The sequence below is a fragment of the Aythya ferina genome (assembly GCF_964211825.1).
Source record: "Aythya ferina genome assembly, chromosome: 13".
Classification (NCBI taxonomy): Eukaryota; Metazoa; Chordata; class Aves; order Anseriformes; family Anatidae; genus Aythya; species Aythya ferina.
In genome coordinates this window covers 584,790-610,756 of record NC_140311.1, presented here as the reverse complement: position 1 = coordinate 610,756, position 25,967 = coordinate 584,790, and the positions used below count along the sequence as shown (strand labels likewise).

General features: G+C 46.2%; 1 protein-coding gene across 1 annotated transcript in view; it reads right to left on the bottom strand.

Moving 5' to 3' along the window:
• AR (androgen receptor) overlaps nucleotides 1–25,967 on the bottom strand; it is a 60,407-nt gene that overhangs the window by 14,895 nt on the left and 19,545 nt on the right. The window contains exons 2-4 of the mRNA XM_084534240.1: nucleotides 17,385–17,536; nucleotides 7,592–7,708; nucleotides 895–1,182 (exon numbers count right to left, since the gene is read on the bottom strand). Coding sequence (XP_084390366.1) covers nucleotides 895–1,182; nucleotides 7,592–7,708; nucleotides 17,385–17,536 — 557 coding nt within the window. The remainder of the gene's footprint in view (nucleotides 1–894; nucleotides 1,183–7,591; nucleotides 7,709–17,384; nucleotides 17,537–25,967) is intronic.

The window sequence follows — 25,967 nt, the reverse complement described above, 5'->3', positions numbered from 1 at the left end:
GTTGCCCAGGAACCAAGAGATGGGCTGGAAACCCACCAGCATGTGAAGGATGGCTGATCCATGTTGAGAGCTCTTGTATTTTACTGCCTTACTCGTGTTGGCTTTGCTCTCAGAATACTGATAATTGTGCTAAAGGCTTCTCAAACAAAGGGAGATTCCCTTTGGGTTTCCACGTCTTAAAACAGATTGGTTGGGCTGATAAGGCCAGTTTATAACAGGAGCTCTAAAATGGGAGCTTTCTTTTGGAATAAACGTGATCCTAGATTCCCCAACGGTCTCCACAGGTGCCCAAGTGAGGTCCTGACCTCCAGGGTCCCAAGAGGAACCAGACAGTTTCCTCAGAGGAGATATCCAGTTAAATGTAAACTTTTGCTGAGTTGCCTGCATACTGAGACCAAGCTCTGCAGGAACTCAGACCTGATCCTCAGCTACTTTCAGCAGCTTCCCCAGTTCCACTGCTACTTCATGAAGCAGCGCACTTCTGGATCACCTGGAGAAGGTAGGCTTTCCTCTAGCTCATGGAAGCTACGGGACGGTGCTAATCTCTTGTTTAGAGAAGCGTTCTCCAGGCTTGGCTGTAACAGCTCTGGAAGTGGAACAAAACTGCTGCAGGAGAACGGAAAGAAAAAAAACCTTGAATTTCTACCAGGATCCCTCACACACAGTGGGAAGAAACCAGCCACCAAAAGGAGACAGACCTCGTGTTGTTTCAATCTGATTTACAGAGAAGTTACAGACAGACACCTTGTGAAAGCGCTCCCCCAGGAAATTTTGTGATTGTGAGATGCAGGCTGCAGACCACCTCCTTTGAAACCCACCTTCAGGCAATGCAAATGGGGGGGCTTTGGGGAACGTGACAGGACAGGACTGGGGTTTGTTCATTTTCATCCTCACCTGGCAATGCCTTTGCCCACTTTACAACGTAGACCAGCTGCCTCTCCCCCAGCTCGTTCAGGCTGGTCAACAGGTTGGAGAATGAATCAGGCTGGCTGTTGTCATGGCCAGCACACACCACAGCTGGCTCGATGGCTTCCAGAACGTTGAGGAAGATGGGCTGGCACTCAAACCCATCAATGTGTGTCATCACCATCTTGGGAGCTTGCTCCTCCGTGGGGCTGGAGGAACTGGCTGCCTCGGCATCTTCTTGTGTCTTCAGGTTACCCAGCTTCTTGAGCTTGCGGGCTGTGGAAATGACACATTTTAGTATGACACGTAAACAAAAAAGCCTTGATGCTTCTTGGCTTACAACAAAATTGAGAATGGTGACCAGCAGCAGTGACACAGGTGGTGCATGCAGCCTAGTGAGTGCCCTAGCATCACAGGCATCATTAAAGGACAAAAGGGAGTATACAATGCTCAAGGAAATACATTTGTTCATTAATATTATATGGAAAAAAACAAGCATCATTTACACCCTCAACCGTCACTGGTCTCACATTAAGTCCCAGTTAGAAATGGAGAGGAAGAACTGGGGAAAAGAGAAGAGGCAAATTGCTTCAAACAACTACTCACATGCAGTTAAAAAGGGAAGGAAACCAAGCAAATAAACTCAGTATGTGGTCACATTCTGGGGAAAAAAGCCAATGTACTTAAGTACTCTAAGTTGGATCGTTCCACCCCACGACCAAGTTCAGGCAGCTGGGACATGTACACCCCAGCCCCAAGGGCCAGGGCACTCTCCACATAGCGATGGCTTTCACCCTACAAAACCACTTTTACAGACTCACTGCAGGAGTGGGAAGGTCTCTTCTGGGCAGCAAGTTCTCCCTGCAGGGGATTCCTACAGCACGTACTGCCCTGAGCCAAGCACTCCCAGCTGGACTACTACTCCATGAACACATTAGGGAAAGAGCAACCTAAAGGCAAGCCCGTGTCTCCACAGCTGCTTCCCTGGAGTTTTCCCAGCTAGCCCTCTGCAGAGAAGTCTCAAGTGAGGGCAGCCTTGGTCCGCTGGCCAGCATCAAAAGGAACTTCAGTACAGTGAGCCTGTGGGGCCGGGACTGCCCAACATGGACATGTGCCCTTGTCACCATAACGAAGTCTCTCTGTTGACGCGCAGCTGACTCTTAATTATAAAAGCCAATCTCCCTGCAAGGTATACCAGGAGCTTCAGATGCATGACTTCAAAATTCTTGGAGAGTTAGTGGTTATCTAATTTGGTATCTACATGACTGTGTTCAGCACAACACAGGTTGGCAGGCTGCTGCAGAAAGGAACTGCTTTCATACCTCACTGACTACAAAAAACTCTAATTAATTAGAGCAAAAAAAGCTGATCGCTTAATTCAAGCAGAGACTATAACATCAAACCAATTGTCCTTGGGGTTTTGGCTCCTACATTACATGATACTTATCTCAGATTTCCTTTCAGCCGTAATTAGAAAAATAAGCAGTGAAACATAAAAATGTCAAGTTAAAGAGCAGCTTTGTAAATCAATTCAAAATCCTGATCTTTAGGTAATGCACTTTGGATGATCTGCTGTAATTAAGACAGGCTGCTCTGAAAAAAAAAAAAAAAAAAAAAAAAGGAGAAGAAAGAAGTAATAAAAATAAAAGAGAGCAACAGGAAAACAAGGCTACAATGCAGTGTGATGTAGTTCTGCATTTACTTGCATGGATCACAGGCCAGACAGAAAATCAGAGCCTCTCCTCTCTCACTTCTCTAAGCATCTCTGATAATGCAAAGAACTGGCTCCTGATGCTCTCCTTTCGAACTCTGCTCTGACAGCAGATCGCCTGGGAAAGGTATGGCACAGCTGTCCTGAGGGCTGCGTTTGGCTTTTGTTTTGGACAAGCAACTTGGAAATGCACCAGCACAATACATTGGCCCCCTGTTCCTAAACCACCTCCTGTTAGCAAAGGATAGAGGAATCAGGACAAACTCCACGTGAGGCAAAACCACATCTTATAGATGTACTTGGCACTGGACTTTTAATGACAGGAGTGCTGGTGGGAAATACAAGCTACCTGGCTTGGAAAAATACATAAATAAATAAAAACAACCTAACCGTATCTTCCAAAGATGAATAATCATGCCAATAAGGACCTGAACAGAAATAAAGCTAAAACTGCAAACCTGTACTGTAGAAAACACATATATCCTGGTTTAAATGTTACAATCTTTTTCTTTTTCTTTTTTTTTTTTTTTTTTTTTGTGTTGAATTGAATTGAATTAATTCTCTAAAATCAAAAGATATTGAGCAAAATAAGAAAAGAACAAATAACCATGCTGGCTCTGAGACTGCAGTCGTAAACAAAACCACTTTCCATCAGATAGCACTGAAGTTGGATAATAACTATTCTTATCAGAGGAAATTTATGTTTGTGTATTTCAGGAGCAATTTTTCCATGGATCGTTGAAATACTTCTAGATAGAGTGTTACAAGGGGAGAAGCTTCAGGGGTAAAGAGTAACTTTATATAGATTGGAAAATCTATGGCTTATGGTAGGATTTCTCTAGGTTGTTTAACTGCTGTACTCATTGTACCCTGAAATTCAGCTCCTGAAATGGTCTTACTGGAATCCTCACTTACTTTTAATCTAAAAATCTTGGGATCCAGGCAGGTATCTGAACCTCCTAACACACACAGCTTTTATATATATATACACACACTTTTGTCTTAATTTTGTTTCACCTGTTCAACAGCCTGTTTTGCTGGTAGCTACTACACAGTAGCTACTAGAAATAAAAATGGAAAATACAGGAAATAGAGGAATAGAGGGAAAAGCTGTCTCTTTCAATATGTTTCTGAAATATTCTGAAAGCATTACAAACATCTAATATGGGATTCACCTCTCTTAATTTTAGAAATCTACAGTGCTCATTAGCTAGACTCCCTGGATAACGCTGGGCAGAAACAGATACTTAAAATTAATTTCCTCATTAAAAACATCTGTTACACTTTTATTCGAGGATGAGCCAAGCTAGGCAGAAGTCTCTACGCTAAGGTGGGTTGAACCCCAGCACAGGACTGAAAGCACAAAGTTTACCTGCTTTGCTCTTACCAGGGCATATAACAGTCAGGAAGCCTCATCATGCAGGTTATTCACACAGTAAGTCACACATGCATTGCATCTGAAATTCTGCTTAATTTTTCACTTTGAATGAATTTTATATATTTGGAAAAAAAAAAAAAAAGCCTAGATGATGTAATTATATCACGATAAAATATTCATAATTGCAAAAATGACCAGGGAGTCCATTATACAGCAATTATAGAAGGTAAATACATTTTAAGCAACATAACTTGGCCGACTTTCATCCAGGAATTTCAAAGAATTGGCCAAGGATCTCTGAGTTGCCAGTACTGATCCTTCACAAGGGACTCTGGGAAGTTCTGAGGAACTGGAAGGAAACACTTTTTCATAAGACAAGACAAAGAAATCTTATCAATTCGGGGCTGAGTATTTCAGCCTGATGTCAGCTTTGGGCAAAATGGCATCAGTCAATATATATATCTTGCCAAAACCAGATCCTGTCAAGTTACCAGTATTTCCTTCTTCGGGGGAAAAAGTCTGAGCTGGCTGCATGGTTCAGTGGCTACAGAATAACGGGATCCCCCACCAGTAAAGGAGGAAAATGTTGACACGAAGGGCATCTTGCCACTGCTTTTAAGCACTGATGCTGCTGAAACTGGGAAACTGTGATCAGATGTTCACCATACAGGGGAAGTGTTGCTAAACTGCAGAAGTCATAGAAATAACAAAAACTAGATAATACTCTCAGGAGTGAGGAAGTAAAAAAAAATTATCTAGGTGGCTATGAAGAAGACTAAAGGGTTATTAAATCACAGCCAACAAATACTCAATGCAGGGAGCAGAAATTCAATAAAAGTAGTTTCTTTATTCATGCAAGCATACTTGCAATAAAGATACAGCTCCTGGAAATCAAGGACAGACAAGATGAAAAATAAGGAACATCTATCACAGCAGCAAACGTAATTAACCATTGTGACAGCTTGGCAAAAAATGTGTCAGCATCTCCATTGCAGGGAATTAATACATCTGTATCTAATGTTTTTAAAAGATATGAACTGCACTTTAAGTGCAGTAACTTGACCTGAATTAGAACTAAATACAGGCATGACTCGTGTTTTACAGGGTATTGAGAGGTATTAATTACAAGAGTCTTCTAGCCCTGCAATCAGTGAACTGAATTTTACGTGTGTGGGAGTTTTTGCCCAAGACAGGAACAACGCCAAGTGCAGTCCTGAGGCCAAAGGCAGAGGTGTTGGCTGCGCTGCCCAACAGCCTTGCTGAGCCTTGCTGTGAGCTCGGCCGAGGGCAGACGCGCTCCCTTCTCAGAACAGAAACAGCCCGCGAGACCTTGCACACCAAGGCTGAAATGCACTGGCAGCAAACGAACAGGAGGTGCCTTAAAAACAGAGCTCTGCAGCTCTGTGCACGTGGTCCTGGCTGGGTGAGCAGGGGCTGGGGTGGAACAGGATAGAGGTGTGCAGATGCCTGAGTGTGCAGCAGCACGGGCACTGGGTGTTTGGGCTGCAACAAAGCCGCGAAACCACGCAGGTGTCTGGGACTGCAGCACGGAGAGGTAACGGGGGAGACGGAGAGCAGTGCACCAGTCGAAACGAGCAAATGAAACTGGCATTATCACTTTTTTATTTTTTTTTACTTTTAACTTTTTCCCTCTCTTTGGCTTCACAGAGTTGATTGGGAGAGAAGATTCTGTTTAATGGATTTCAGTTTTCAGGTCAGAGTGATCTCAATCAATAATGAAGTGCTTCAAAATATTGCCATTCTGTGCCTAAGCAGACAGTCCTAAATTAGGCATTGAGCGTAACCTCCTCCTACCATTAAAACAGGCAGAGCCGCAGGGATGCTGGTAATGGTCAGCTCCATTATACCCTACGAGTGACTGGTAATTAACAGGCGGTTAAAACCAACCCTTTGGAGCTTGGAAGTGTTTTCAAATGCTGTGGCTATCTACTGTGGGAGAAATAACTGTGGACAAACTCATAGCATGCATGTTTTTAACAATCGCCTTTAAACCAACATTCAAAACAAATGTAAAACAGACCAGGCAGAACAGGTCAAAGCGACCCGAAAAGCTTAAGGAAAAAAAAAAAAAAAAAAAGAAGGAGGGGGGGGTGCTCTCAGTCCTAGCATTCGTCTTGTCAGTGTGCCCCACAGAGGAAGGCTGCACTGATGTACATCCCCTCTGACTTCAAGGGGGATTTCTCTGCTCTGAAATCCAGCTGTGCCGCTGCAGCAGCCTGCGAGGGTGCAGGAGAAGCAGCAGCAGTGAAAAGCCACCCCACCAGATGTTGGCATTCACTTTTAGTGCCTGTGAGCAGGAGGGAATGAGAGTGCTGCACGTCTGCACCTGCCCCTCCTGCCAGGAGCTGTGCTGCCATCGCTCGATCCGATTTATTGCCCGCTGCTGTAAGAGCAGGCAGGTTCCTGCTCTGCTGGCTGTAAGTACTTGTCGGTACCTGGAGCTGTAAGAGCCCTCTTGGGGAAGAAATAAAACTGGAATCAGTGCTCCTTGCTGAGCAATAAACCACAGCCTGTTCAGCAGCACGTTCTTCAAGATTACATTAGAGCAGCCTAGCAGCTCCGCATGGTACTGCACACCCCAGCAGCTGTGGAAGCATTTAACCCAAAAAGCTGACTTATCCAGCCAGGCGCTCCCCAGCTCTCCGTGCCGTGAATGATGCTGCCAGGGGCTCTCACATGTTCCTAATCCCATAGCACAAGCCGTGCCCATGGCAGGCGGGTGGAACTGGCTGATCTTCAAGGTCCCTCCCAACCCAAGCCCTGCAGTGACTGACTCCCCCAAGCTCTGCTGTCAGAGGCCTTTTATTGGTAGGTCAGCTCCACCAGCCCCATTTTTCAGGGGATTTTCTTTCTCACTCACATCAAATGAACTCAAAGATGAGCCATCCAGTGGTACTCATAAATAATGGTATGCTAAAATTCTGTCTGCTTGTGAGGTAGAAAGGAAGAAAGGCACGTCTAGCACATTTCAGGCTGCAAAATAGCCCTGCTTGTATGAACGCAAGAATAGTTTGGCTCAACCTAGATTGCAGCTTCTAGGTTTCAAGCAGAAAGCCTCAGATTTTGGATGTAGGCTTTGTGTCAAAAACATGTAGCTTTTGGTAAAGCTACATGTTTTGGAACAAACTATAATAATGATTTTTACTGGTGACAAAGAAGCAACACCTATGTAGAGAAGAAGAATGCTGGGGCTATATTTTTATAAAGAAAAAAAACGTGCCTTTGTCTAATTCTGCCTTTGAAAAATCATCTTAAAATGGGAGTGAGCTGTTCAAAGAGGCTTCGATACAACTGAGAATCCAGTTTACACAGCTGTCAATGCATTTTTTCAGATTAACAAGGTTTTAAATCAAGGAAAAGGATGCTTCCTGAAATGGAAAGACAAGTTCAATGAAATTCACAATTTTGGTATTAGAAGTTTGCATACGTTTCCAGAATCTCATTACGTTCCATCAGCCTCATTTCTTCACACATTTACTGACTATTAATGTGCCAAGTACATCAGTGATCTGCACGATTAGCCTGGATGCCCCACACACGTGGTGAGAAACCAGAAGCTGTTATCCATACAGTACCTCCGAGAGTCATCCCTGCTTCGTAGCATTTTCGCAGGCGGCAAGATGGGCAGTTTTTCCTTCTGAATTTGTCAATGGTGCAGTCATTCCGGCTGGCACACAGGTATTTCTGCTTACCTAGAAACATCAGAGGAAATAGTGATGCGTGGGGGGTACCAATCAGAGCAGATTCACAAGCAGAAATGGGTTCTTGTTTTCTCAGCATCACTCAACATCCACCAGGTTCCCACTGCAGCCAACAGCACTGCTGCAGTTCATGTTTCCACCTTAATTTGGGGATATTTTTCCAAAAATCACCTTTCTTGTTTCACAGTTCAGCATCCCCCAGTGTGGAGGCTGAAGGCCAGCACACGTAACTCGGAGGTGGCTCCTCCTGGGCTGCTGGGGTTGCTCGGGGCCAGCAGACAGTGAGCGCACCCTGCGCCCCCTGCCCCGCTCACTGCATGCAGAAAGGCTTGCTGCCCTGAAGGCATGAAGTACTGCCTGCAGCAAGCTTCTGGACAGCTGGAACTGCCTTTTGGTCAAGGAAGACAAAAAAAAAAAAAAAAAAAAAAAAGAGAGAGAGAGAAAGAAAAAAATAAAAGAAAAAAAAATAAAAGAAACAAACCACATCAGTGCTGACTTCCCAGGTCAGCCCCCAGCACAAAAAAATTATGTTGGAAGTTGATATCCTTTGGAAAAAAAAACAACACAGTTGTTCATCTGCTGCTGCAAAAGGAGTTCATTGCCAGATATACAAGCTTTGTATGAGAGATGTCACCATACCTCTTTCTGTGCACATTTCAGAGGCTGTTTTTTAGAGTAGAAAAATTGCTCTGTACTGTGCAGCACAGTAGAGGTAGTCAATAAATAATAATTAAAAAGTAATGAAGCATAACCAAGAAACCTAGGCATGGATAGCTTCATTCTTATATTTTTTGAATGTTGTTCACCTATTGCTTGGCTCTTTGCTGTAACAAAAGCTGTTTTTCCCCCAGAAAGCTTTCAAAACACTGCAGCTCACCCCGCTGAGCTGCTTGGATACTCCTGCGTTGCACATCTTTGTAATCTGCAGAATCTAGTTCCCAGACAGTGGCTTACCCTCTACAGCCACGATTCCCTTCACAGTGCTTTTCGGGGCTGAATTATTTCTTTGGTGCCACTCAGTAATACTAACCAGGCTTGTTGCCTGCTGGTTAGTGAGATCTCGTACAGCAGCACAGTTAGGGGTGCTCACAGAGACTTCAGAGGAAATTACTTACTGTGAGCCTAAGTGTATCTTAGATTCACCTTTCCATTTGCTTAGAGAGCAGCTTTTAGAGATCCAGATTTCATCTCACTTTCTTTACTGCCTCGTTTGCTACACATGCCAAGAAAGAACTTTCCTTCTTGACTCATAATTTGTTTTCTTATCAAGTCTAAACACGTTCACTGAATCAAGATTTGTCTGATGTTCTTCATACCATGCCAAACTCAAACAGTCTCAGTACATAATAGAGCTGTACGCCTTTCTTCAAAACTATACTAAATGAGAAAGCAGTCCACATCGAGTTTCACCATTATTATTCTAACACAACAGTCATAAAACTTGTTGGCATCACTTGTTGCTTCACCATTGCTCTCTGAATTCCAAAGAACCCTTTGTTTTCTGCACTCATGGTGATGGAGGAGCCCACAGACAGTCCCCCCCACTCCTTCCCTGCCCACTGACTTGTGACATTGCCTGTCTGTGTCTTCTGGCTAGCACTACTGACCTCCATCTGCAAGGTTGTACCTGCGGCCTGTAATCACAGCCTTACATAAAAGTCATTATAAGGCTCGGTGTCACAACAAACTCCTTTCACTGGAGTGCACTTAGGGCTATGCCAAAGGTCTGAAACAATACCGCACGTGAACGTCTGAGAACTGTCCCCATTAAAACCTGATTACACCATCCCCGGTGCCTTAGCTGTTAAGACTGCAGACATAATGGGGTGAGTGTGCTTTACCTACAGCATGTGACACCTCGCTAAACACTTTCAATACCATTCTCATCAGCGCCTCTCCTTATTCCCCCCACTTGCTCATTATCAGTGGTAAGGACACTTAGAAAGGCCTCAGAAGCAGAGATTACACAGAATCCCACAAAACACAAGCACCATCCTCCCTTTCAGCAGTTCATTGAGGAGGATGAGTAATACGCAACTTCAGCTGAAAGTGGGTTACTTGGAGTTATTTTTGAGCTATGGGAAACAGGTGCTGAGGCCATCCTCTTCCCACTTGACCTCTTTATGCGCATAGATCAAACAAGAATGGATGCTCTACTTTCTGAGGCGTTGGCATGGAGAGTCTTAAGCTGATTTTTATCTTCTTCCCCCCCAGTTTCACTGAAGGATTCTTGTCTCATGACAACGTCTAACACTAGGATGCCCCAGCGCCTGTCAAAACTCCCACATGTGTGACATGTCCAGGGCTGGGACTTGCAGGGAGCCCCCAGCCCAGCTCACAGCCCCAGCTCGGCCTCTGGCCAGGGGCGCCAGGCTGCCCCTGGGAGCATCCGCACAGCCGTCCTGCCCTGCCCATGCATCGGCTCCTGCTCCCTCCCTATCTCGCCTCCCTAGTCTAAACTACAGCATTTTTGGAATGATAATAGCTCAAAATCTTTAAAAAGGTCAAGCCTCTCCTGCTAAGGGCTGCGGCGAGGAAGCACAGCACAGAAACAGCCTGCGCCCCACAAGGACGCCCCAGGGTCAGGCACTGCTCTATCGCAGCCACCGTGCCCCAGCCCTCCTGCACCCACCCGCAGGGTGTCGTGGCCAGGGCGTCGTGGCCAGGGCCCTGCCTGCTGGCCCCAGGCACTGGAGCAGGACCCGGGATCGGGCTCCAGCCCTCCCAGACTTCAGCTGCTTCCCAGGCGCCCTGCAGCAGCGGCACTGCTCCTCACGCAGACAGATCTGCTGTCCTTGGCGCCTGCCGCTGCTCCCAGATCACAGGAAACCAACACGCACCCACTAAAAGAATCTCTACTACGGTTTTACTACCTGCCGACAGGCTCAGATGCATGCGAGCTTTTAAGTGCGTCAGTAACTTGCCCAATGGTCACGGTACAGTGATTTTGCTGAAATAGCGAGGGCTTACTTCCTGGTTCACAAGATACACGCTTTGGGACAGGGACCAATTTTCTGTTAATTGTACCTACATAGCCTGGCACTGTTTATTTTAAGATGTTAGTCATTAACAAAAAGGGAAACAAATGGCAATGCAAAGACTATTCATGAATCGCTTCTGCTCAGTATGAGAATAAGCTGCTCACTCATCTTGTTCAAATTCCTAGGGACATAAAGATTTCCTTTACATTACTGCAAAATCCTGATAACTTTTACACCAAGAGAGGATACAGTTTGTGAAGTGAATCCGAGACCCGGGAGCCTCCAGGCTGTATCGCTGCCCCAGCGAAGCCCAGTGTCCCGAGCCAACCCCGGGCAGGCTCTGCCTGTCCTCCCGGACCGCAGGGATAAGCCCCGGCACGCAGGCTCCTCGCCCTCAGCCTGCACGGAGACACGGCCACACCACAGGCTCCTCTGCTGTCTGCACTTGTGTACACGTTGCTCTCCCTTCTCCTCCAGCTGAGACTGTGCAATATTTGACACGGAGATGAGCCGCTGTATAACCTGAGCACAGCACAGATGTATGAAGAAGGTACCATAAAAGCCCCATGAACAACAGAGTGGATTGAACACCATGATTTCGGCTACCTTAAGTAGCTTTGCATATACAAAGACTTTTTTTTCTTAATTTTAGGATCTTTTACATTCTTCATTTAAGAACAAGCTGAAATGTTTGCAATCAACTGTTCTTTATTTAAGATAAATGCACTATCTTTTTGTTTTATTGAGTTTAACACTAGAACGATTTTTTTCTCCTTCTCCTTCCAGAATACACCAGAGACGCTACGTTGTATGACTGCAAAGCACAGGCCCTCTCACCTTGCAAACCTTTATATACAGTTCTAAACTTTAACCATACTCTCGTATTACACCCAGTAGCCCTGTTCTTTGCAAAGTCAATCAGGCAGCTTTTCCGTACAAGGGGGATGCTGGCAGCCTGTCAGGCTCAGATATACTTACTGATCTGACGGTGCCTCAGGTGTATGCCTAAAGAAGAGTGCTCCCCTTCCTTGCTGATCCAGATATGCTTGCACACATGTAGGTGAGAAATTAAGTTATAAAGGTGCTCAGTACTCTCCTGCTACATCAAGCAGCCACAAGAATCCATGAGATCAGCCCAGGTACCCAAGGCCAGCTGGTCCCACGAGATCAGCCCTCTCCAGCTGTAGTTCCCTGCCTTGCACCACAATGCCCTGCTGTACCACTGCCTCCCTTGCAGATCTGGCTCGCTCCTTTTCCAAGTTCATGCCAGGCAGAAAGATGCTCCTGCCATCACCAAGTTCTTCTGTGCTCATCCCTTAAGACTGCAAATAAGTCACAAGCAGAGGAAGTACAAGGACAGCAATTCTCCAGTCTCAACTAAAAATTAAGATTTATGGATAAAGATGTGTTGCTCAGTCCGAGTTAGCTAAAAGCCTGTTGTCACATGAATTTTTGTGCCTAGCGTAGCTTTTTCTTCCAGAAAGCAAAGTAATCTGTACAAACATAAGGACTGAGATTTACAATTGTGAATGTGGCAATCCATTAAATACCTCTTGGATGAGAGGTCCTCATATTTCGTTGCATAAACCAAATTCTAATAGTTGGGGAAAAGGCCAAACTTTCTGAGAATACAAATCCTGCAGGGGATCATGTAATTACAGGGCTTCTGGTGCTTTCCTGTGAAAGCTCTGCTACCAGCTGCTGTCACAAACAGGAACACGGCACAAGCTGAGCCGGCGGATTTGGTACGGGAACCACTCTGGAGTCCCTAGTTGATGCTGCCATTAGAAATAATCAAACATGGCACAGCTGTTAAGTTCTCAGGAACTAATAATAAGTCACTATTAATAAGTGATCTTTGCAAAGTAGTGTTCTTAATAATCACCTATATTTACCAAAAGAAAGAAGAAAACAAAAACAGTCTGTCTCCATTGTGACAGTGCAATCTTCAGCACAGACTCTCCAGCTCTTCTCCCTCAGGGCAGCAGTTCTAGCAGCCTGGGGTAGCCAGGAAGGCATGCTGGCTCTCCGTGGGAGGCTGGCTGCTGGCAGAGCAAGAGGGAAGCTCTCCAGGGAACCAAAAACAGTGGTCTGGAAGAGAAAACATTAGCTAGCCAGAGACAACCATGGAAGTTTCAGGTGTTGGCAAACTAATATGTGCAGGCTGCAGCTGAGGAGACGATCTAGCAAGAAGGTTGGAGCCAGCCAAGGCTAAATGACTATCTTTAAAATCAAACAACTGTTGGACTGTGCGAGGTTAAGAGGTTATATTTAAAGATGCTTAAGTCCAGCAAGAAATGTTGGATTCTTGTTGGATTAAATGATGTTTAATTGTTTGACTCTCTGGCAACAAAACCAAATGGTGACACGCAGCAGCGCTGCTGCTGGTGGCCCTGGGCACCCAAAGAAGCACCACGGCACGGGGCCGAAGTGAACTTGTCTGCAGAAGGCAAGGGGAGAGAAAAGCAATAGACCTGGCAGACAGAGCGGGAGGCAGCCTGTGCCAGGAGCACCTGTGATTTCAAAGGTCTGCTTATTCCACCTTCTTCTCTTTCCACTGACTTTTAAGGCTTCAGTCTTTTGCCTGTGCCAGGTCTTTTTTATGCTGTCAGATCAGCCAGAAGAAGGAGAAGAAAGAATTTTAAAACATAGTAATGGTCTTTGAAAGCAGTTCACTTCAACTTGCAGTCCTTCCTACTTGTATTGGGAAAATTAAAATCTGTATGGGTGGATGTACTTTTTCTTCGCCAAATCTTTGTTTTGTAGAAGAAGGAGGAAGGAAGAGAAGTCCTCCTTCGTAGGCTGTGAAATGCCCCTAGCAGCAGAGGTGCAGCAGAGCGCTCTGGCGCAGTGAGTCCAGCCCCTGTGGGCTCCTCAGCACCTGGACACCGAGGTGGGGTGGCAGAGAGGGAGAGACGAATGCCAGTTCTGATTAAAAAAATGAGGCTGTCAGCCTTGCAAGTGAACAAGTCCACATCAGAGCTGGAGAACCTGCACGATGGGTTTTAGAGCTTGCCTATGTTTAACCTGGGCAGCTTGGGCAATGAAACAGCTGACCTTAGCAGATCAGGAAAATATTCATGTCTTTTCTATGAACTCTTCCAGAATCATTCTGGAAGAACTGGTTGGACTTGAGCAGGAAAATAAAAAATTAAAAAAATCTATCAAACATTTTATCAAAGAAGGAGTCATCTGCTCTACTGAACACTACATGAATCCTCCGTATGTTTCAAAATGGAAGAGGACTTAATGTTAAAACTTTTCATTTTAATTTTTTATCCCTTTCTGATTATTTTTAAGTCAGTGTACATCTATAAAACCTTTTTAAATATCCCAGAATTATTACCAAATAAGTACAATAGCGTACAAAGCAAATAATATGATAAAACAAAAACCTACATGTCTAGTTATTCCCCATTCCCTTTGAGGTGATCTGTCTGTGCTGCTCTTCAGCTCACAGTACACGCTTCTCCGACCTTTCCAAAGCCGCTGATACCAGCAACAGGGAGGAAACAAAGGCAGAAGAAGGATGTCTGTTCTCACTGGGTAAGCTTTGCAATCTGCTGTTGTAAAATGTCTCCAAAGTGCCCTAAGGTTTTCAAAGATACGTTTTATGGACTTTAAAACATAAGAACACACTGAAATATCAGCTTTCAAAATTACTCCTCAACTTTAGGAAGGAAATGTCTGGCTGGAAAATCACCAGTTACATTCAATATGTATAAACAAGTCTGATTTATTGTTTATTCCACAAAATAAAGATGCTATCCATGTACCTCAGGGTAACGTAAGATGAAATCCCACACTCACTAGATCTAATTATTCAATACACAACATGCATTTACATTACATTTTCTTGCTGAAAACTGCTGCACACAAAACTGTGAGAAGTTCTGCTTCAGCTTCCACCCCGTCACTAGGTTAAATCCAGAGAAACTGCCTCCCATCAATTTCTGCATAACACCCCCCTAAATTATTTCTGAACTTGGAAATTGCATGAAGGACACAGCGAAGGAAGCAGGGAAGACAAGCAAACAGAAACAAACCTGCAGATTTGGTGGAAAGCTGCAGCCCCCCAAGGACTAAATCCTGTTGTCTACAAGAGCTGGAAGCCACAGCCTCCTGGCTTTTCAAGCCGCCAGCTCCTTCCTCTTTCCCAGCCACCTGGTTTCTAATTTCTCTCTTGCCATTTACTGAGGTTGCAGCCGTGCTTCCCCCCGCTGCCTGCAGACCAAGCCTGGAGGTGTGGTGCCAGCACCCACGACCACAGCTTTGCTTCCCCTGCGCTGCCCACGTCCCACCAGTGCCAGCCGCCTGCCCTCCCGTTTGCAAAGGGGGCACCTCTCCTTTGCCATCACCAAGAAAAAAATGCCCAGAACTGCGATTTTATTCCATGCAGAAATATCTCCCAGGCATACAAAAGAAAAACAAGCAAATAAAAATCCTTTGGGAAGGAACCGAAGGAAGTCTGTTTGAAACCAGCAAACCTCTGCTCACAGACACGCAGAGGCAGCGCTGCCTGACGCAGCACCGGACCAGGAGGAAATGTTTCAGCACCTGGATGCTCTGCGGAGGAAGCTTTCTGATGGAAAGCCAGCAAACAGCTCTCAACTATGCAGGCGCTATTGGTCTGTCAAACAAAGCCTGTCCCATGAAACACAACGAAGTGGTATCTGGAACTGCAAAAGATTTCATTTACATTTTTATCTGCTCAAAGGAAAACCAGACAGTGCTGCCGAGAGCATTTTCAGCAGGAGGCAGCTCCCTCCCCACTCCTCACTGTGGGCACATTTGCTGCACAGTCTCATCCAGGGACAGGCAAAGGGCTGCTGCGGGCAGGATCACATCTGGCAGAACTGCTACCAGATCCCAGGCAACCAAACACTTCTAACCCCCTGCAGCACCTCGAAGCTTAGAAAGTAGGAAGAGGTGTAAATACTGTTAAAATTCATAATGCAACACAACCAAGAGAGGGAACGACAACACAACGTATGCCTTAAGAACACTGCAAACAGCACAGGCTGCCAGCTCTTTTTCTCCCTCTTTCTCCATCCTCCTCCCCACACCAGGCAACTCACATCCCTCATCTGCAGGACTCCCACTGCACACGATGGAGTCCACCCCGATGTAAGAGGAATGCTCTGGCACTCGTTAGATGACATACTATTTCACCAACAATTTATCTGACAGACAGCCAAGACTCCACTTACTATAAATCAACAATAACTTGCTGACTTAAACAAGCATCTGTTATTTACTCTGGCTGCACAGCCAATTCATTTGGCCTTACACAGAATTGGTGTATAGCAGAAGCAGGCTTATAAATGATTTACTTGGGAAAAGATGCCAAACATTATTTATTAATATTATTTGAGTGTCCTATTACAGCAACAGGATGTTATTGTCCTCTGTAGCACAGCCCTGATTCTTCTCTGAACTAGTGCTGGCAAGTTGAAAGGAGTCACTTCTGTCATGAGTGACGGAAGAAGGAAAATGAGACTCCAGAAACGTACAGGATAATGCTGGAGTCAATCTCGAAGCAGCGCTCAGATGGCCTGGTGAGCATACACCCGCCTGGGCCCTGCTCTCCTCAGGCCGTGACACAGGATGCGGGAGGGAAGGTTCACGCCAGGACGAGGCAGAGACAAGCAGCGATGCGCGGCGCTGGCCGGGAGCTGGAGCCACGCTGCTGCCCTCTGCCAGGAGACCGCAGCCTGCAAGGCAGACCCCGGCGGTGTGCGGCCACTGCGTGGTGGACACTGATGTGAGGGGGAACTGAGACTTGGGTTCACCGCTCCAGAAAGCAAGTCAGGGGCGTTCTGAGCCGGACAGTTCCACAGTAAATAGCCTCACTGTGCTGCCAAGGAATCGTGACTCTTAACTGCAGTCAGAAACCAGACATTGCTGACCCACCAGCCCTGGGAAGCAGATGGATGAGGTCCTTCTATGTGCTAATTACCAAGGAAAGAGTGCAAAGACCCTGATGTCTAGAGCAGACATCTGGGTTCACACTTATCTCTGGAGAACCTGGCCCAACAGAGCTGGCCATGAAGGAAAAGTTCCTTCTACAAGGGCTGGGGAGAAGGATCACAGACACCAAGGTCAGAGCACAGGTCTTGATGGACAGATGGCTCTGCTGTACAAGAAGGACTGCTGTTCTGCAGGTACTGAGGTAAGTGACCCTCTGAAAGGGATGCAAGAGAGGAAAAGCATCCGCTAAACATGGACCTGTGGGGCTGAGATCGCAGGAGCACTGATGGGACCTTAGAGCAACCCTGAGGGTCAAGAAGAAAGGAGAAGCAGGAACTGACTTCTGTGAGGTCTAACCAGGTCACTGTGATAACCAAGAATTGAAAAGGATTGTGTTTTGGCAAACTGTGAAGTGGGTTTACAAACAAAGAAATCAATTTATCTTTGAATGTTCTCCCTTATGTTTAAGTTCCTCCTAAATTTAAGAGATCTTAGAAATCTACCACATTTTGTCACCACTGTTCATCTCTCTGTCCCCTTGCTTAGCAGATTCCCCAAATGAAGCAAGGCTGCTGCCAATGCTTCCAGCACCCATGTGTTAATGACTTCACTGCTGGTAAGAGAAACTCAGGAGCCTTTGGCTCTTAAAGCACTCTGGTGGAGAAACCCAGAACCTGGAGGTGGGAGTGATTGTCCCTCCTCTCCCTGTGAGTTACCTTCAGCCGCCCGTTTGAAGAACACCTTGCAGCTCCCGCACGTGAGGGCTCCGTAGTGGCACCCCGATGCTTCATCGCCGCAGATCAGGCAAGTCTTCTGAGGTGGAAAGTAATAGTCAATGGGCAAGACATGCTCGCGGCCAGTCTCCAACCTGCAGAGTAAAGAGAAAGAGGACAAGGGAAAGGGTCAGCAAATGAGGTCAGGACAAGCTATTGGTGAGCACAGTAGATAGCACTTGGCAGAATACTGATGGCAAACCCCCAGATTTCTGCACCATGACAACCAAGGACTGATCAGAAAGAAGGCAGAATATTACTACGTCAGGTCTAGCTCTGAACACACAGGAAGATCACTCTGGGATGTCCCTCCTGCCACCATCCCCAAATACCACGTGACAACGTGTGGCAAAGTACAGGCATGGTGACAGCACAGCCCAGCAAGGGCAGATGACAAGAAATGTCTATTGCAGTGTTCACATAATTTTGACTTCAATAATAAGGCTTATACATCAAAGAAGGACTTTGCATGTTCATTAAGCTACTTGATCCAACACCGTTAGGGTCATTGTTGTCACACCACCAGAGATGATTTTATCCTTTGGATTTTTAGTTTAAACAAACTCATTTTTACAGACCTATCAGACTTAAATGCTACTCTTCTCTTCTTGCAAAATTCCTACCCATTCCCTCTTTGAATCCCCAGCAATGGCTGGACTGAACTTTTTTTCCAGGATGCCTTCCTCATCTATGTGAGTACTAAACACATTCAGAAGTCCCTGGTGAAAACATTAAGCATTTGCTCTGAAAGTGTCCCAGCAAACTCCTCTTTATACCCATCCCATGACTAAAGGTACTGTGCCTCTACTTCCCTCAGTCACATGCAGCGCATTGGGAATATCATCACTGGGGTCCTGGCCCCACAATGGCCCCATGGCCAGAGCAGAGCACTGCCCAGCTGGCCAATGGATGCCAAAAAAAACCCCACTCAGGTTCAAAAAATAAAACATACAGGATTTGACATGTAATCATTATGATTATATGCTGGAAGTGGGTCAGTGTGGATTATTTAGCGTCACATTTTCCACTGACCAGCTCTGTAGTCTGAAAGATCCATTTGGGATTGTAATTCTGCTTTGTGGGAAACAAGGATGGGGACAGAAAACAGCTTTTAGCAGTGCACAGGGAGGCCTGGAGTCCTCTTTGCCTGTTGCTACTTCCCCTTACCCCCAGGTTTGACATAAGCTGTTCCAGGTTCTGCAGGGGAAGCCCACAGAGCCTCCCGCAGCCCTTGCCCTTCCCAAGCAGATCCCAACAGAAGGCCAGGACTGAGAGGCCTGAGAAAGGGGACAAAAGGCTGCACTCACAGCAACCTGGGGACACCCCGAGTGACCCCCTCCTACCTGGCCACCCATCTGTCACATCTCCCTTATGCACCTGCACGCCCGAAGCCTCTTGCAGACAGCTGGTCCTGAGCCTGCCACCTCCCTTTGGGCACTGCCAGTGCATTGCCACACAGCTGCTCCATCAGATGTAACGGGGAGCTGCTTTTCAAGAGGCATGGTGACAGGAGAGGTGCTTATCGGAATTACAAGTCACAGCATGTCTAGGCAGTGTGGGAAGCAATAATGATTTAAGTTATTTACTAAAACTGACTTTGTGTAAAAACACCGGGCTAGGCAATTAACTTCTAATCATCAGTAGGTCACGGCAATTTTCTGGTCAAAAATATCTCTGTTTTTGGTTTCTGGTGTAGTTTGAATGCTTGTAAGACAAGATCCCAGAAACTGTGTTAAGAGTGGATGTGACAGTGCTGGGACTTCTTGTAAAAGACTTTTATACTCAGAAAAGTCCGATTTGGATGAACAAACAACAGATGAAACCAAAATCCAGTGAAAGAGAAAACAGCCCTCTGAGAGATGTCAGCCTGAACTCGTATCATGAACCTTCTGAAAATTCTTGCAACTCTTGGAACGAGGGGCTCAGCACCAGCAGAGATCCTGGGGCAGGGGAACGCTGTCCCAGCCAGCAGCCCCCTGTCCCCGAGCTCTGCAGGCAGCTCTCCCCTTCTGTATGTGACTCAGGCCAGGGGACATCCGACATACAGAAAGAGCAGCTGGCCAGACCAAGGAAAGATCCATGTTATTTGTCTGCCCTAATCACCATTTTTTCCACTTGAATTTGCACCTCCTCAGTCATTTGCAGTTGGCTGCACTACTACCCAGTGCTCACCTTGCCTCCGAGGCAGGCTCTGGGAGGCAAAGCTGTCGCACACCTTCCCCTGGGCCAGCCTCACAGGTCACGGTGTTCCCAAACGCGGAGAGATTTTGCAACCTGCACTTACACGCAGCAGTCCCAGACACGTTAGCGAAGATACTCAGAGTGGGAGAGCTGAAGGATCAATAACCCTTGAGGAGAACTGTAACAGGGACAACGACACGCTCGCTAAGAGCAGCTGCCTGGTTATAATCTTTTGTTTCGGTATTTTAATTCTGGCAATAAGAGCAGCTTCACTGGTTCAGAATATCCATTCTCTTTTGTTCAGCCTCCAAAGAGACACAAATTAGACTGAGGAGAGAGAGGCTGCAAATGAGAAAAAAGCGTGTCCTCAGGAGCAGGTGAAGATTTTGATTGGTTTAAATTACACCACAAGCTGAAAAATACTTGAGAACGCAGACAGATCTCAAGGGACCGGTGCTATTATTACACAAACAAATAATTGGGATCTTTAATTTCAGGCAAAAACCTAGCTCTATTAGTATAGTACCAGTGCGGTTTGCCTTTCACATACATAAGGTCTGTGTTTGTTGAAGTATGTCTATCTTTAATGAACCCCTCATCGAAAAAGTAAAGTATGAAATGGTACAATTATTTGGTGAGATCAAAACCAAAGCTCTTCTCTGTCTTCTGATCTTGTTGTCATTTGTATGCTTCAAAAATGCTGCTATCTTATATTCCTCATATGAGAGCTATGCAGATTCTACCTAGATTGTAGGTTAATAATTGAACAGCAATTTTATCCTCTGTTCTTAAGGCAAGAAACATTTTGTGTGATTTTTCATCTTTTTAGTAGCAGCAATCAGAATCAGTGACTCATCTCTAGATGCTACTAAACTATCCTTCCCTGACAATCTCACTTTCCAAGGCTTTTCTTGAATTACTGATTAAATAGAGGAGATCACAGAATCATAGAATCACAGGATCATGGAATATCCCAAGCTGGAAGGGACCTACAAGCACCATCGAGTTCAACTCCTGGCTCCACACAGCACCACCCCAAAACTAGACCCTGTGTCTGACAGCATTGTCCAAACGCTCCTGGAACTCCGGCATCTTGGTGCCGTGCCCACTGCCCTGGGCAGCCCGTCCCAGTGCCCGACCACCTCTGGGTGCAGAACCTTTCCCTAGCCCCCAGCCTGACCCTCCCCTGTCCCAGCTCCATGCCGTTCCCTCGGGTCCTGTCGCTGTCCCCAGGGAGCAGAGCTCAGCGCCTGCCCCTCTGCTCCCCTGTGAGGAAGCTGCAGGCCGCCATGAGGCCTCCTCCCTACATACAGTTGGCTACAACATACCAGCCATGGTTTAGGTAAGTCCCGATGCAGCAACCATCTCCTGTCTTGTCTGTCTGCCTGCCCTCCCAGCACGATCCCACCGCCCTGTGCATAGCAAGGTCCCACAACCTGCTTCGTTCCGCCCCGCAGCTACACAAGGATCCTACCCAACTGAGCCTTGGTGCGCAGTTGTAGGTGCCACCACAGAGCAAACGCTGCTAAGAAATAACCAACAGGATGAAACGAAAGCTTTGCTAAGAATGTCTTATTCATCCCACATCTTTTTAGGTTCCAGCAGTTTTAATCTCATTTAATGATCTGTTTTCCATAAGGCTTTCTCTGTTATTTGTACTGTGTATTTCAGATGGGAAATAAGCAAAAGGGACTCTCACAGGAGCAGCTGTTGTGATGAAAGAAGAAGGAACCTAAAAAGACCTTGGAGTATTTTTGAGGCTTAATTATTTCAAGCCGCAAAGTAGGTTAGCAATTAAGGCTTGAGTACCATGGGACTGACACAACACTTTTTTAAATAGCTGGTTCTCCCTGCTAAAAGTTGTGCAAGTACCAATACACCTTCATGCACGCATGTATCTAGTCCATCTATACACGTCCACCTACCCACGAAAGCCGTTCAGCAGAGCATCCAACAGGCACTCAACTTTCTGTGCAAGCACTTGAGTCCTGAAGTGCTTGGCCAGTCACACCCTTACTTGCCGTCTTAGAGGTGGAAATTAGAGGGGACCGACATACATTAAAGGTTAATCCTGGCTGTGAGACAAGCACATCCCCAGCATAACACTGCTGCCTTCAGCGGATTTACACCAGAGAAGCATCTAGCCTCCAGTGCCCATCATGTCTGAAGATTGATGTTGCAACAGCTGCTCTTCGGAGAAGACAACAGAGCTGAACTACGAGCCTGGAGCCTGAAGGAGCAACACAACCTCTAACACCCTCCTGCGCCTGTGTGGTGAGCAGTCACTGCCCACTGACTTGAAAGGATTTGCCTGGGAATGTTCTGGGTTTTAAAAAGATGCCAATTTGCCTTTTCTTCTTCATCTCTGGGGAGAAAAAAATGTAAGATAAAAGATGGGTAAGAGGGTCAGAGCTGTGACAACGGCACCTTTAACGATCTATTTTCAAATCAGTTTCCAAGAGACCTTTTAAGGGAGTTCTCAAAATACGTCTGTAGTGACACCGTACTGAGCCAGCACGATGGCTGCAGTGGAGGATTTATGGGCAGAGTCCCTGCACCTTGCCTCGAGCAGGGTGCCGAGCTGCCAGCAGAGCCTGCAGCTCGGAGCAGGGAGGAAGGGCTGCGAGGCAGGGTGCTCACCGGGTGGAACTCAGCGTGTGACGCTTCCTGCCAGCACCTGCTGGAGGTCACCCACCCCGCACAGCTACAGAAATACTGAGGTATGATGAAAGTAAGTGCTGAGAGCGTGGTGGAGGGCTCTAAAACACACCAATGTAGTTTGCACGATCTGTGGCAAGTGTCACGCTGCCTCAGAAACCCAAAGAAGGGAGATAGCAGCGCGCATGCAGACACAACTTGCAGCAGTGACGTCGGGCTGAGATTTCAGCCCCGTTCAGCACTTGAAGGCCAAGGTCAGAGCTGCTCACAGAGGAACCCAGCATTTTTCAGAGGAGAATCAAAACAACCTCGCTATCTCTCTTACTGTTACAGGGAGAATTTTACTGTCATTTCAGGAGGGTTCTTTAAGGAAATGAACAGGGTCTGTTGAGCTCAAGCTGCATGCAAATATTTCTGTAGAACAGCAATTATAACTCTGCAAGGCAAGCATTTGCTGGTCAATAGTTAATTTCACCAAACAGCCTCAATTTCAAAACACACCCAGGAAACCAAGGGCAATTGTGGATAAGACAGAAGCCAACCACTTCTCATAACTCCCCCCAAAAGTCTCCACCTCAGCCATACAAGGCACGTCCAACCCAGCAGGAACCGAGGGACAGCTGCCCTTTCCTCCCAGTGCCCAGAGCTTCGGACTCTTGTGACAGCCCAGAAGAAGCATAAATCATAGTTAAAGTTCACTGTAATACAAATCATAGAATATCCCGAGTTGGAAGGGACACATAAGGATCATGATTGCTCCTTTATTGGTATGGCTTCTGCAGTCCATTCCTACCTGCTCTGACAAGATTAATTAGTTAAGCAATTCACCATGCTAATGTAACACCACGCATATTGGTTATACTCCCTCCGTTTTCCTTCAGTCTGACATAACTGAATAAACACAATTTCCACCCACTTCACTCTTACATTTGACTAAATTTCCCATGCTAAAATTGCTCTCACAGTTGCAGCTGAACTACCCACCAGACTGAAATGATGAACTACAGCATTGTTTTTCACATGGCTGTGCTTTGACGGTTGGCAAAATCTCATCATTGTATCAGCTCGTTCCTTGAACAGCATAGTTTTAACTCTTTGCAACAGGAGGCCTGGGACTTGTTCTGGGATTTAACTGCACTGCGCAGAAACAAGTCTACTAAAGCACGAGGTGCTGGATTTGCAAGCACTGGGACCCAGCTGAGCTGGCCAGTGGAAAACCCCTAACCAGGTCTCGCCTGCCCAGTCCCGGCTGCTGCTGTGCACCCCAGCCAAGCACCACGACCATCCTTCTGCGGTGAATCTCTCAAGCAGAACGCTCTTCAGGCCATGTGCCGTGCCCTCTGGGGAGAGCAGCTGGTGGCTCTGCACCTTTACAGTGCTATACCTGAAAATCAGTCTGGCAAAAATGCTCGTGAGGACACCAAGCTATGAACTGAAGGTGCATTTGCACACAGATTTGTATGACTCAGAATTTTTCCCAGCCATTTCAACTAATGTCATGTCTGACATATCGTGATGTTATCAGTAGTAAATGCTGCTTTTAAAATGGTATCTTCTGTACATGATATTTTCAAACAAAATATTTAAAATAACTGGCTTCCTGTCAATGGAATTACACAGCTCATGCCTGGACAAAGATCTATGAATCACATCTGTGTGCAAGAACAGTGTTTAGCTAAGAACACAATTGTACATTTCAGGCATGAGCCTTATGTCATTTTGCACATTCCCCTCTCACTGCTGCTGGCTCCAGCCAGAGCTGCACTGAATCTTTAATGCATCGCCACCAAGCTGTGCTGATTCTGATAACAAGGCCTGCCCAGAAAGTTTAAAGCATCCCATCTTTAAAAATGCTGTGAGCAGTTTAATCTAAAAACATGCAGCTTTGTACACTGAATTTATTTCCCTTTTTCTAAATAGCCTTGAATATGTTTCTAAACTGACCATGCCTTGTTTTCATGTATAACTACTGGAGGCGGAGAGGCAAGATAGCATCTTTGAGACAGCAGAGCATAGTGCACAGCATGAACAACAGGACACGTCCGGGTAAACACATATGGGAACTTGATCTTCATTTTGATTTAAATAAGCATTAGCAGATGACAACGGGTTTTCCAAACACCCCTGGCAGGGAGAGGGCATGCAGAACCAGCACACCTCCAAGAGAAGGTTCTGTGAGCAACCGCTCCTCGCAGCACCGCATGGGGCTGGTGGAGACAGCAGTACGCAGGCAGCTTGGTTGAGGCTGCCTCCCGGCTCGGATGGGAAAAATAACTTTGAAAAGGCCAGCTGCACAAATCTATTCACAAATCTCCTGAACCATTATTATTATTTTTAACTTCACATGCCTTATTTACTGATTTGGACTGTTTATTGTTCACACATTGGGTCCTATCCGCCTCTGAAATCCTACCTCTACTGGAATAAGGCCCAGGCAAGCCCACAGCTCTTTTCCATTGTGTTTTCATTTGCACAGAAAACACCTGCCATTTGCTATGTGGGACTGCCTTTGCGCCGTCACACCAAAAAGCCACCTCAACCAACTGAACCATCCCACACCTACTGATGGGTACCGACAGAGTTCACTCTAAACCCAGACAGCTGAGGAAGCTCCTGACGCTAGCTACAACCATTGGCTTTCATCTTTCAGGCATCCCTCAGAAAGAAGCAGAAAATGGAAAATTACATTAAAAAGGTGAAATGAGGCAGGTAAACTCTACCTGAGCTACAAAGCCTGGGTAAAATCCCTCAGCAGCCTTCGTATCGCACGGGTGGCAGCCACCTGCGTTTTGGGCATAGCACTGAGAGCAACACTTCTGCTTCATAGCCCCATCCCTATCCAGTGAGCTCAGGGAGCAGGTTAAATAAATCAGCTCATAAAAGGAGAAGATGAAATACTTGATTTCACCAGGCAGAGGAGGGATCTACTAAAACAGACAGGCATAAACCTATTGCATAGTTAAAGATAAGAGCTCACCTGACTACTAACACGAAGGGGACAAAAAGCGAAAAAGGAGCAATGCAAGCAGGCTTCAGCCCTGACTAGGAGCCCTGAGGTCATCAGAGCCATAACCATATCATCCCGGTGACTACAGAGTCACCTGGAATCTCCAAGGACAAGACCTTGGTTTCTTTGGTGCACAGAGAGCCCTACTTATTTCCCAAGGAAACTGTCTGTCCTGCATAATATTTTTAAGTTAGTTGAACACACACCGTAATCTTCAGTTATCAAATCCACCTCCTCTGCCAACCAACAAAAAGAAAATGCAGCAATACAGAAAATCACAAATAAGGCGATAGTGCCGATCCATATGTTTCATCCTCAGAGAGATGCTGCCCTCTTGCCACAGGAAGTACTGGCTTAAAAATCCCCTAGGAAGCATCCTGAGTGTTATTTTGCTTGGCAAGGCACTGCGGGCTCATAGTACCACGGACTAACACTCAGCCTTTCTAGGAGGACATTAAGCCTTTCCTCTGCAACACCGAGGTTCAGTGAATTTATCAAACTCAGCAGCAGGTGATGTTCATTCCTTGGCAGAATTAATGTATTAATCTCACAGATTAATACACGTGCAGGAAAAATGGGAGGGGGGGGGCACACACCTTGGGGGCGAGCTGTGCACACGCAATGTGCAGCAAGAAGCATGGTGCATGTTTTGGTGGCACTGTGCATGGTGGCAGAGGGGC